This window comes from Setaria viridis, chromosome 2, assembly GCF_005286985.2.
Source record: "Setaria viridis chromosome 2, Setaria_viridis_v4.0, whole genome shotgun sequence".
In the NCBI taxonomy this organism is placed as follows: Eukaryota; Viridiplantae; Streptophyta; class Magnoliopsida; order Poales; family Poaceae; genus Setaria; species Setaria viridis.
Genome location: NC_048264.2, coordinates 31,614,061 through 31,626,594, shown reverse-complemented (window position 1 = coordinate 31,626,594; position 12,534 = coordinate 31,614,061). Strand labels below are relative to the sequence as shown.

General features: G+C 50.4%; 2 protein-coding genes across 2 annotated transcripts; one reads left to right on the top strand and one right to left on the bottom strand.

The window, feature by feature from the left end:
- Positions 1 to 2,674: 2,674 nt before the first annotated feature.
- LOC117846380 (1-aminocyclopropane-1-carboxylate oxidase 1) lies at positions 2,675 to 4,267 on the top strand. The gene is made up of 2 exons (XM_034727531.2): positions 2,675 to 2,997; positions 3,128 to 4,267. Exons 1-2 carry the CDS (start codon positions 2,884 to 2,886, stop codon positions 3,995 to 3,997), a joined length of 984 nt encoding a protein of 327 aa, XP_034583422.1. The 5' UTR covers positions 2,675 to 2,883; the 3' UTR covers positions 3,998 to 4,267.
- A 1,153-nt stretch (positions 4,268 to 5,420) lies between these two features.
- LOC117846381 (protein HVA22) lies at positions 5,421 to 6,861 on the bottom strand. The gene is made up of 5 exons (XM_034727532.2): positions 6,555 to 6,861; positions 6,398 to 6,424; positions 6,176 to 6,298; positions 5,793 to 5,985; positions 5,421 to 5,706 (listed from the first exon to the last, which is right to left on the bottom strand). Exons 1-5 carry the CDS (start codon positions 6,599 to 6,601, stop codon positions 5,680 to 5,682), a joined length of 417 nt encoding a protein of 138 aa, XP_034583423.1. The 5' UTR covers positions 6,602 to 6,861; the 3' UTR covers positions 5,421 to 5,679.
- Between the last annotated feature and the right edge of the window lie 5,673 nt (positions 6,862 to 12,534).

The window sequence follows — 12,534 nt, the reverse complement described above, 5'->3', positions numbered from 1 at the left end:
CCTGCACAGTGGACACCGATGCTGCACCAGCCACCTGAAGGGCTACTCCCTGGACCCTAGCCATGTTGGGTGCAGTGTGCTGGTTTTCAGAAGCTTCCAAAATCCTCAATCTGATGGTACTCCCGTAACACAATGACTTCAGTTCGGCGCTGGAGATGTCTACAGGTTGAGGATTGTAAGGTCTCAAGCTGGCCGGCTTAGAGGGTCCAACCTGCTCCTTTAACTAAAGCACCAAAGGCATGCTTTAATTCCAGATAAGATGGTTGGAGAAAGGCTTAAGCAACTTCTCCAAGGAAAGGATTTCTTTGTAAGGTCTTCCTCAGCTCGCCGCAACTTTGCCTTGGACGGCTCAAGTTTTACCTACTTTAGGCCTCGTTTGGTGTTGAGACGGTGGGTCAAGGTTGCATCGCTGAATTTGCTTTCCAAAATTTTAGCGCTTGCTTGACGTACTCCTTTTCTTAATCCTAATGGGCGCAAGCGGTGATATTAATTCGTTAAGATACAAGACGCTTGTCTTAGGAGCAAAAGCTGTATATACAACATGGCTTAGCTAAGCACAATTCGTTTTTTTAACCATAACTCAAAACCCTTTTTTTCTATATACGATTGTAAATACAATTGTTTTTTTCTAACGAAAGATTGAAAAAGTTAAAAGCCCGGCACAGCACAACATTTTCAGGAGAAGTGACCCCACATTTTTTAGAGAAGTGACCCCTTATTAACCTATTACTAAAAAAGTAGATTTCACTGAATAGGGCAATAAAGTGTATCTAGCTTGAACTGTTCTTCAATGGCTAAACCGTAGTTTCAAGGGGTTTAAGGCTTTAAACTAAACAATTCGACGTGCTACTGCCTTTATCAACACAAGTCTCCCGTTACAGAAAACTGTAAAGTTTGAAAGGCAAAATTTCAACAAAAGTTGATGCTGAAATGCTTGCTAAATATAGCTACCGAAATACTCCTCTCTTTCATGTTGTAAAAGCCATTCGTTCAATTTGCTCATGTAAGACAACGAGCTACTTGTTCAAATTCGAACAAAATAAGTACTGTGGATTTCACTGCGTAGGGCAATAAAGCGTATCTAGCTTAAACTATTCCTCAATGGTTAAATCCAAGGGGTTTAATGCTTTAAACCAAATGATTGAATGTGATATTGCCTTTATCAACACAAGTCTCCCGTTACAGAAAACTGTAAAGTTTGAAAGGAAAATTAAAACAAAAGTTGATGCTGAAATGCTTGCTAAATATAGCTCCCCAAATATTCCTCTCTTTAACATTGTAAAAGCCATTCGTTCAATTTGCTCGTGTAAGACGACAACGAACTACTTGTTCAAATTCGAACAAAATCGACACCACAACACAAAGTTAAAGTTGCCGACATCTCCACAACATCTCACTGTCTTTGTCTCCTTAATGCACCAATCCATCACGCCTTACCAGACATAGACTTGGTCTGATCTCCTCTCTCCTTTCCTATTGTCACCTTTTTTGCAAGCCTTTTCCACTATTGTAAAAGACGAATGTTGGATGCCGATAGAAACCTAATAAAATGGTTCAAGAAATTAAGCTAGAACACAAACTCTTGCGTTAACTTGTCCACCACTAACCCTAACAAAGTGACAAGAGCTATAGTAAGTGTGACATCAGTAAAAAAAATGTCGGCCAATTCCACCTTTTTAATTTTACCACTGCAAGGTCTCCAGGTCATACTTTAGCCCTCTTTGTAGAGGGTTGACAAACTGGTGTGTGTGTGTGTCGCCTTTATCGGTATGCTACAAGCTACATTTTGCTGAACTTCCTTTTAGCTAGCAAAGTGCCGTCGCGTGTGTGGTATAGCTTATATGACGTACAAATGGAGCGCCAGAAGTTAGGCAGCAAATAAAGTGAGCACTAGTCTCGGACAAATTCACGAACTCAGTTGGCAAAGCGTGGTTTTCTTCAACTATTTAAAAAAGAATTCCTAAGTTTTAAAATTGCATTTATCTTTTTTGTTTTTGCAAGATGAGCATCCCCGATAGATCAACCAAGACATCTTACTATAACGAATTCATGGACAGACACAATGTTGGCAACTTGGCATGTATCAACGCATTTGCATAGAAGTCCTTCACCAAGGGAATGAGGTTTCTGCTCTGCTGAGACGGCCGGGTGGCGGCACGGCGGTCCTGGCCGCGATCGGGGCGGCTTCAGCTCGCTTGACAGGGGCCGTCCAATCTTTGCCGCGTATACGAAATGACACCGATCATGTGCCATACCTCGCCATATGGCTTTGCCATCACCAACTCGACCACGGAATTTTAAGCACGTCGCGTCCCCACCCGCCACCGCCGACGGCTGCCCTGCCCCGCCACTCTCGCGCGCGAAGCAGCCGCGCTGGAGCGCGGGACGCGGCTTCGGCGTGCGCCGTGCCACGGACGCGACGCGACGCGACGCGACGCGACGCGACGCGACGCGACGCGACGCGAGCGCCGGCGTTAAGCACGGTGGGGGCAAAGAGCATTCCGTGCAGTGCATGCATGCTTGAGGGCCCGGGATGACACGGGCCAACACGCGCCGGCCACATGGGGGGTGGGTGCCCACTGGCCAAATGGCCTCCTCTGTCTCTATCTGCAGCAATTACCCGGTATAACTCTCTGCTGCCGGCTAACTGTGGGCTTACAATTGAGCGGTAAGGTGCTCCACTCCGCTAGAAGTAAAGCTTGGGCTTCGCCGGCTTGGCCGCCGAGCCTATAAATTGCGACCGTCCCCGGCCACTTCCACTCACTGCACTCCAGAGTCCAGCGTTAGACACGAACGGTACGAGAAACAGTAGCCGGAGAAAGAGCTCCTAGCTAGTCCAGTAGTCCCGCGAGGCTAGCTTGTCAAGAGAAAGAGAGAGGAAACATGGCGCCGGCATTGTCGTTCCCGATCATCGACATGGGGCTGCTCGCCGGGGAGGAGAGGCCGGCGGGGATGGAGCTGCTGCGCGATGCGTGTGAGAACTGGGGCTTCTTCGAGGTAGATATCTCTGATGATATATACCTGTAGTTTCAACGTCAAAAGCATATGACAAATAAGCTGTACAAGTTGTCCTCTCTTGCTGACGTGTGTAATATTCTCTGTTTTTCCTTTTGCTACGGCGGTGCAGATCCTGAACCACGGCATCTCGACGGAGCTGATGGACGAGGTGGAGAGGCTGACCAAGGACCACTACAAGCGGGTGCGCGAGCAGCGGTTCCTCGAGTTCGCGAGCAAGGCGCTCAAGGACGACGACGGCGGCGACGCGCAGGGCGTGAAGAAGGCGGAGAACCTGGACTGGGAGAGCACCTTCTTCGTCCGCCACCTCCCGGAGTCCAACCTCGCCGACATCCCCGACCTCGACGACGGGTACCGGCGCGCGATGAGGCGGTTCGCCGGCGAGCTGGAGGCGCTGGCGGAGCGGCTGCTGGACCTGCTGTGCGAGAACCTTGGCCTGGACAAGGGCTACCTCGCGCGCGCCTTCCGCGGGCCCAGCAGGGGCGCCCCGACCTTCGGGACCAAGGTGAGCAGCTACCCGCCGTGCCCGCGGCCGGATCTGGTGAAGGGCCTGCGCGCGCACACGGACGCCGGCGGCATCATCCTGCTGTTCCAGGACGACCGCGTCGGCGGGCTGCAGCTGCTCAAGGACGGCGAGTGGGTGGACGTGCCGCCCACGCGCCACTCCATCGTCGTCAACCTGGGCGACCAGCTGGAGGTGATCACCAACGGCAGGTACAAGAGCGTCATGCACCGGGTCGTGGCGCAGACCGACGGCAACAGGATGTCCATCGCCTCCTTCTACAACCCGGGCAGCGACGCCGTCATCTTCCCGGCGCCGGCGCTGGTGAAGGCCGACGAGGCCTCGGCGGCGTACCCAAAGTTCGTGTTCGAGGACTACATGAAGCTGTACGTGAGGCACAAGTTCGAGGCCAAGGAGCCAAGGTTCGAGGCCTTCAAGTCCATGGAGACCGAGACCTCCAACCGCATCGCCATCGCATAAAAGTTGGGCCACGCGGCCATGCACCTAGCTCTTGTTTACTACTGTTCAAGATGTAAGCACGCATGGGCAGGTTTACCTGAATAAAGTCACGTAGGGCCGCTAGCTTGCACTGGGGAGATGGAGATGCACGATCATTTATGTGTGTGTGTCGAGTGCCCCTCTACTAGCCTGCTAGCTATTCATGTACTCATGTGTCGTGCCCTCTGTGCTGTAGTATGTTTGTTACCCGAAAAGAAATACTACCGACTAAGTATCGCATTGCATGTTTCATGTTTGTGTTCTCATGAAATTAGGAGCCCTCGCCAAAATGAACCTACCTGAACAAAACAGTACCAAGAATTCTCCCACCAGTCGGAAAAATCAAGAGTCATTTAAACTACTGTATTTAAGTGAAGTCATGTTAGAGTGATCTTCTTATTTTCAATCAGAGGCTACACATTAATTATAAAATAAGACGTGTTATAAAATAAGTGAAATAAAAAATCTTTACAAATATTGGATGTTTAATTTGGTGGATTCTAATTATCATTGAAAACTGCTGCTTTAACTCATGTGCATGCATGGGCTAACAATTTTTAAAAACTATTGAGATAATAGAATTTCATGGAATGCCAAGGATTTAGGATTTTTAGAGGTGAATGATGTACATATGCGCATATATTTCTATATTAAACCTTGGTTTTGCACAAAGTTATATCCTTTTTGTTTTTTTTCCTAGCGTTCTTAATACTTTTCATACGTGTATGGCCATCCAATCGTTAACATTTCCTTTCTTTTTTTTAGTTTGGTCTTTGTATAACATAGAGAGACAAGAAATAATTGTCTAGGTGAAATGCATGTGGAATCAGGAAAGATAACATCACCTTCGGTTAACAATTTCTGATTATCTAGGTTAAATTCTTTTTCGTAATGATATATAGATAATTTTGAGGCAAATATTTTAGGTTAATAATTTTATAATTGTAGATATGACACATAATTTGCTTCAATTGGAGTTCGAACTTGGACTTAGCTGAAAAAAGTCTATGGGTTGATTGTTACGAACTCCAGTGAATCTGAACCTGGTGGGGTGCCGGCTCGGTCGGGTCGAATTTTGCTGTGCACTGTAAACGTCTATATACACATAGTGACCTTGACCTGTCACTTTTGTTGTCATCACCTTTGTCTGCTATATACATTGTGACCTTGAAAAACCTGAGCGGCTGAGCCACCGGACTTGGGCTCTCGGCAAGACGGCAATGGCAGGCAGATGTGCACGTGTGGCGTGCAACGGTGCAGGAGGGATGAATCGAAGTATCGAACGCTCGCCCTGCTCCCTGCCCAAATCGGGGCGCGAGGTGCTGCGGCGTGAACGATCTGCTGTGCTAGCTAAGAAGAAAGAGGGAAAGCGCTCTGCTGGCAGTTTTGACTTTTGAGATGCTCATCAATGTAATTCCTGCTCAGATTTTATTATTCGTGACAAAGAACAGGGGGGCTCCTCCCGCTGAACAATCAGGACCATCGGAACAATTAGCTCGAGCACAGACTGATGCAGTGTCCTAGCGTTCTCGTCGCAATGTTGTTACAGGCTAATACTACAGACAGCACTGGCAACCGTTCGTTCCTCTGTACCAAGACGGAACCAGTCCAGCCGGGTCAGGTTACCTCTCCGATGAACAACGTATATTTCCGGGCCGGCCTCCTCAGTGCACGCCATGGCCATGCTCAGCCTGCGCATTCGGCAAACAAAGCGACGTGAGAGAGAGAAAGCGAAGCAATCTGCAAAGAGGCTTAGCGCGCGCGAAGATACACATACCTTGAGGATGTGCGGGTGCGGTTCGTGCTCGGCGCGGTGGCCGTGGCCGTGGCCGTGGTGATCGTGCAGCCTCACCCCGTGTTTCCTCAGCTGCTCCCTGACGAACCTGTCGTAGATGAAGGAGGCGCCCCTGAACTGCGGCAGCACCAGCCACGCCACGAACAGCAGCTTCGCCTCGTACCACAGCGGTATCCTGCCACGGAAAGGTAGGAGCAATCGCCTTTAATTCTTACTCTGTTCATCAATTAGGATAGCGCATGCACAATTTCCCGTTTCGATCTAATAAGGATATATGTTTACAGAGTTGACAGCATGTCAGCAAAAAAAACTGCAGATTACAGATTGCACAAGAGAAAAGAAATTGCCGAGGTGCGAGAAGTTACCAGTAGAGGACGTTCTCGGCCGCCATTTCGAAGAGGGTGATGAAGGAGTAGATTATCCAGTAGGCCAGCCACTGCTCGTCGTCCAGCTTGGACGTGCTCTCCATCGCGCAGATCGACGCGTACCTGATCCCACATCAACATCTTGCGCATATACATTAGTTACACCATTGTTAAAAAAAAATATTGAACAAGCAGCCTGGGCGCTGATCATTGTTCACTTACAGAGGGTATATTAGAGTGAGAGTCGGCCTGCAGTATACACAAACGAAGAGAACGAATCATACACCGATCAGCCATGGCAGAATCACTAATCGGAGAAAAACTAGAGATCGTTTACAAAGGCGAGCGATGGAGAAGGAGAGAACCAGCGATTATTTACCCTGCGAGAGCGTGGAGGTGGGTGATGAGCGCCCATGTTTTACCCATCTTCCTGTTCCTCGGAGCTTTGCTTATTACGCACGGCGCAACGAAACTTGATCGGAACGAAGGATTTCTGGTGGAAAAAGGGATCGATAGGGGATGGAACGGGGAAGCCTAGAGTTTTTGGCTTTATACTCGTCACCTCGCCGAGGCCGGAGGGGGTGCACGACGATGCGCGGCGCGGGGGATGGCATGGCATCGGGTGCCTAGCTTGGACGTGGCGTCCAAGGCAGGCCGGGTCGCGCCCTGAGCCGACCAGATCTCCCCGGGCACGAATCGCTTTGCGTGGTGAAAATGCCTAGCTGCTCCCCTCCCTCCCCGGACCACAGCGCATGTGCTTGCATCGCATCGCGCCTTTCCTCGAGGCCGGGCGGGGCGGCGTTTCGTTTTCCTTCGTCGGAACTCGGATCAGGTAGCAGTGTAGCACTATGTTTTTTTCCCCTTATGTTTAGCTCGACGTGGGGGGCGACGGAGGGGGAACTTCAATTTTCATACTGCAAACTGGGCCAGAAGCACATAAGGCCCGAAAACTCAGAGGGAGGACCAGAACAATTTTGGTCTGGGCAAAAACACAGCGCGCCTTAAGCCCATTTCAAGTTTTCAAAGGCCCGGCCCATGTTTGTTCCACCGACTTGTTTGCCTGGGCCGAGCCCGGCCTCTACGAGGATATCCGCTCGGCATCTTTATCCCGAGTTGCGCCGCCACGCGCTGCATGCACAACTCGAGCTAGAGCTTCAATCCATCATTGAACTTTTGAAGAAAGAGCTGGAGACCAATGCAAAATGTAGAAATCAACATGAAGAATGGAAATTTTGAATTATCTGTTTGCTTGTTTATGCTTGTGAGCCACGGCATGTCTTCAGTACATGCACAGAGAAACCCAGCCATTAGAACTTTGAAGAATAGCATGCATTCATTTACCATGTTATTCATGTTTTACAATTTCCATGATAACTAGTTATGTTTGGAGTTGAATGAAAAAGAACTAACAGGTGCTTGCACCTTCCATGACAGCACAGTCATTTTTGTTATTACGTTTTCAATAATATGTAGGAAAGCTGCGTATCTTTGTATTAAGAAGAAAATTGTCAACATTTTATAACGCGGGTCATATACCAGTCATACGCACACAGTGGTACATCATCTGAATCGATTATACAGCAAATTGACAACCCGAAAAACAGACTGGAAACAGACTAGCCTAACAGTCTATGTTCCTGACGATGTAGCCGGCCGGCCATCCTATGGCTGCCAGAAACTTTGCTCCGGCTTGAATCCACAGGTGGCCTTCCTCCATGACGAGAGCTGCAACTTGGGCTGCAGAATTCTCCGGTTGACTGCTGAAAACTCTTCCGTTTCTTTCCTTTCACAGCCTCCAAGATAGTAGCATGAATGCTGAATCCATACCTTTCTGCTGCAACTTGTTCAGCCCTCCTTTCTTGTTGTTCTGCTGCAACTCTTTTTGTTCCACCATTCTTGTTATTACTGATCGTGTCCACAGGTGCATCAGTTCTAGTAGTCACCTCTTTCCTATGTATATCTTCATCAGGTGGATGCACTGCTAATGTTTTCCACGGAGGCACCTGCTGCATCCATATGTACATCGGAGCTTATTTGAGTGAGGCCATCTGTGTCACATCTGTATGCACAAGAATGAAACATAAGCTTCTTGACAACATTAATTTGTAATTTTGTCAAGAGTGTCTCCTTGGTTCTTGCCCGACGACGTCGGCTTGGGCAGGAACTTGAACTGAACTGGATTTACAGACATTGCCTGCCACAACATCGAGCATCGGCAGCTTCTCTCGTTTCTATATCCACTCCCAACTTTCCTAGTCCCACAGCGACGGCTTGTGACCACTGACAGCGGCGTCGCTCTGTGTGAACGCGCGAGGGAGGAACGTTCTGTTCAGAAATCAGAACGAAAGGATAACTAGCCACCCTGCAGCTCAGAGCCTCTGCTCAAATCTTTTCAGATAACTGTCAGTGGCCTTGCGCGCCAGCTTCTTCCTTGCCTGGAATGTCGCTTAGATTAGATGGACTCGTGCGCTTACTTTTAATGTGAGCATGTCGGCAGACGCAAAGCTCGGCGGGGACATGATTAAAGCCGCTACCCTCCAGTCCATCTGTCCGCGGTTGGGCTCGGCTGCGCGTCGGATCATTGCTCCCGCTCGGAAATGATGTGGGCACCGTACGGCACAGAAGAGAGAAAACACATTGTTTTCTATGGGGAGCCGGAGCGCTCACCCAGCAGAGCTCCTAGATAATCTCTTGTTTTAGAAGGGATTACGGGGACTGTGTCTATCCCTGCCTATCGATGTCCTGGCGTCATCGTTGTCTCTCGTGTCTCGTCAGAGTAGCTCTCTCTCGTGGCTGTGGCCACGAGACGACAAGCGAGAACTGAGACGCTTGCAGACCCCAATACGTGCGCTGTCTTTCGTCGTCCAGCGCGTGCTTGAGTAGGCAGCGACAGTGATGTGCAATTGTGTATAAGCTTGCTGGGCAATGACAAACCACCAAAGCATTAATACCATGCCCCACGTACGCCTGAACGCCTCTATCCAGCCGGTGCGGTGCGTACTTCAGTTCTCTGAGAATGGAGCTGCCTCCAGCGCAGGCAGTACAGGCTACTCAGCTGTGCCTACACTGCACTTGGTTCCTCAGCCTGTAACCGTGCAGAAGAAGATCGTGTGCCGTACGAACAGCTGAAGCTGAAAACGACACTGCCATCGCTGCTTAACCAGCCAATCGAGCACCAAGTCAAGTTGGCGCGTGCGTGCGATTCATAGCAGCACGACAACGGCCGGTAGGTACTGCGAGCAGCTGGACCTGACAGGCTGACACCACGTACGCTGTATCCGAGTGAGTTTGTTAACACCAGTAGCTGTAGCTCGCCTTTGCAGCGACGGCGAAGGGAGGCCGGCCGGGGGCAAGGGGCATCATGCCATCTCACCATGTTTACCCAATTATCCTCACACTGTCACACAGACCTGTCCTGCTCTCCACTCTCTAGCGGAGCTCGCTAGCCACCGCGTACTTGTTTTCTTCGTACGGTTGGGCCGTCACATCGGAGGAGATGCCGACGGCCGGCCGAGAGGAACCCTCGCCGGGAAAGTACGGCGCGGCTTTCGCTAGGCTAGCAAGACACCCCGGGCCCCAGCCCGATGGATGCCTACCTACTCCGCCGGCCCACGCACCGTACGTACACGTACGTCGCCGGGGCCGAAGTCGTCGAGCCAGCACCGCGAAACCCGCCACCGTTCGGGGGAGGGCCGCGGTTTGCGATCCGGGCCATCCATCGGGCTCCGGCATCCGTGCGCACGGCGAGGCGACGCGGCTCGTGCGGCGGCTGCCCAGCCAGCCTGGCCCTGCGCTGGAGCCAGGACCACGCTGACGGCGGTCACATCCATTGGGAATGCCGAGTGCCGACTCGTCCTCACCAGCACGCTTTCTGCGCGGGGGCACCAGGCTGAAAAACGGCTCGCCGGCGGGCCCTGCACGCCGACGTGCAGCAGGGCAGCCGGGCCGGCGCTCCGGTGGTGGGTCGTCGGATGGCGAGCGAACACGGCTCTGTCGCGGACAGCGACATAATCACGGCTCGCTGCTGGATCCCAGTTTGGGCACTGTCGGAGGATGTGAGGGTGGTGGGGACGAGACGACGCTGAGATGAAACCAGTGACCTCGCCGGACGCGAGAGCTCATCAGTCATCAGTTGGGGTCTCACAGTGGCCACGGCTCCTTTTGTTTTTCTTTTTTGGACCTTTGGTTTTGTTTGGGCGTGTTTGATCCTCGTGCTAAAATTTAATCCTTGTCATATCGAATGTTTGGATGCTAATTAGAAGGACTAAACATGAGCTAATTATAAAACTAATTGCAGAAGTCCTGACTAATTCGCGAGACGAATCTATTAAGCCTAATTAATCCATCATTTGCTAGCCCTGAGCTAATTCGCGAGACGAATCTATTAAGTCTAATTAATCCATCATTAGCAAATGGTTACTGTAGCACCACATTATCAAATCATGGACTAATTAGGTTTAATAGATTCGTCTCGTGAATGCCTCCATCTATGCAATTAATTTTATAATTAACTTATACTTAGTACACTTAATTAGTATTCAAACATCTGATGTGATAGGGGTTAAAGTTTAGTCTACGTCTTAGTTTCCTTCTCCGAAGCTCGCGAGGCCAGGCCACCGACAGTTAAAACTCGCGAGGCAGCTAAGACAGAAAGCATGCGGGTACCCCATATTGGAGCAGTGTATCTTTTTAATTTCTAATGTATGAGTTAAGAGACGTTTCGTTGAATTAGCAGTGCTCCTGTTTTATTAAAAAAAAACTCAGCGAGGCCACCGACAGTTAAAAGGCACAACTTTAACTCGCACCGGGCGGCGAATGCTGGAATCATTTTGCAAAGCGGCGGGTCGTGCGTGAGCATCATCAGCGAGGGAGCATTGGCCGTGTGTGTGGTTCGGAGTCACACGTCACGCCACTCGGAGGGGGACTAGTCACTAGTTGCAGTCCTAACGGGAGTTGGACAACACACAAAATTAGCGCAAACATTTCATAGTTTTAACCTCACAACTTTGGTGTCTGTACAAAACCATCGTGTGCTAACATTTTCTTTTTTTTTTTAGAAAAAAACTGCAGAACAGACAATCCCAATACCCCTGAGTCCATGAGTGCAGGTGTTGGACTGCTCTGCTGGTCCATCCAGTGCGGCGATTAGTCAATCATTTGTGCACCTGGGCCGTCCGTGTGCAAGCTCTCCGATCCATAGCTTTGTGGGCACCGCCAATCAGTGATGATGTCCATCCAGATAAGTTCACGAACGGATAAGGGAGAACACCCATCACCTGGTTGAGATGAGAATGAGATGAGATGCCTGCAGCCTACTGTGCAGTACTACAGGGCAAGGGACTAGACTTAGCTACGGACAGGCCGGGGACACCGTTCGTCAGTTAAGATCACGGTCGGCTTTGGCTTCGGCTCGGCTCCCCTGGATTCGCTCGCGCTCTGCCGTCTTGCCGTCGCCGGCCTGGGACAGCTTCACCTTTAATCATGCCACCCTAATTGACTCCAAATTCAGCTGGCATCTTTCACTTTGTGTAGCCAAACTAAACTAAACGGAGGCGAACAGTAGGCACTAGGCACCAGCAGACAGACAGGACAGAGAACTCGATTCCATCAGGGGAAAAAATTGCCCAAAGCTTCACTACGAATACATTGATACTCCTACAAAGTTCCATGTTTAAAACAAGATGTAAACTACGAGTACTAGCTTACTGCCGAGCATGAGGGTTGTGGCCTTATCCTCATGAGTCATGCCACGCAATGCAAGCAGTAGATTAGACGGCAGCCGGCACCAGTACACGCGAGAACGAGACGACGCAGACCCGTCTCGAGCCGGGTCGCTGTGGCGGGCGGGGCGTTCGGTCCGGCGTCAACCTCAAGCGCCTGCCCTCAATCCTCATCGCGTTGGAATGCGCAGCCCATCCTCCTCCCTTCTTCCTCCACTAGACCAATCATCTGCGCTGACGTCGACGCGCATGATTAAGCGAGCAGACCTAATCCGGCGCCCACGCCCAACCATACCACGATCATTATGCTAAGCGCTCGCTCGCATGGAGAGACCGAGCTGCTGTAGGAGGATTAAACGAGTTGCATTATGCATCTCTGCGTGCATAGTGGAGGTTCATCAGCGAGTTGACCTGAATCTGCTTGCTGCTGCTGCAGATGGGTGTAAGGAACGGACGCGTATTATGAGATTTGCTGAAGGAAGCCTTTGACTCCCGGGGCTCAATAATGCTCGTGATAGTGATCCCGTACCTGTAGATTCGTGCGGAATGTACTACGTTGTGATAGTGATTCGGTGCCTGTAGACGAAACAAGCAAGCAAGTACGAGCTGAGTTCATGCATCATGAGACTTGAGAGGTGG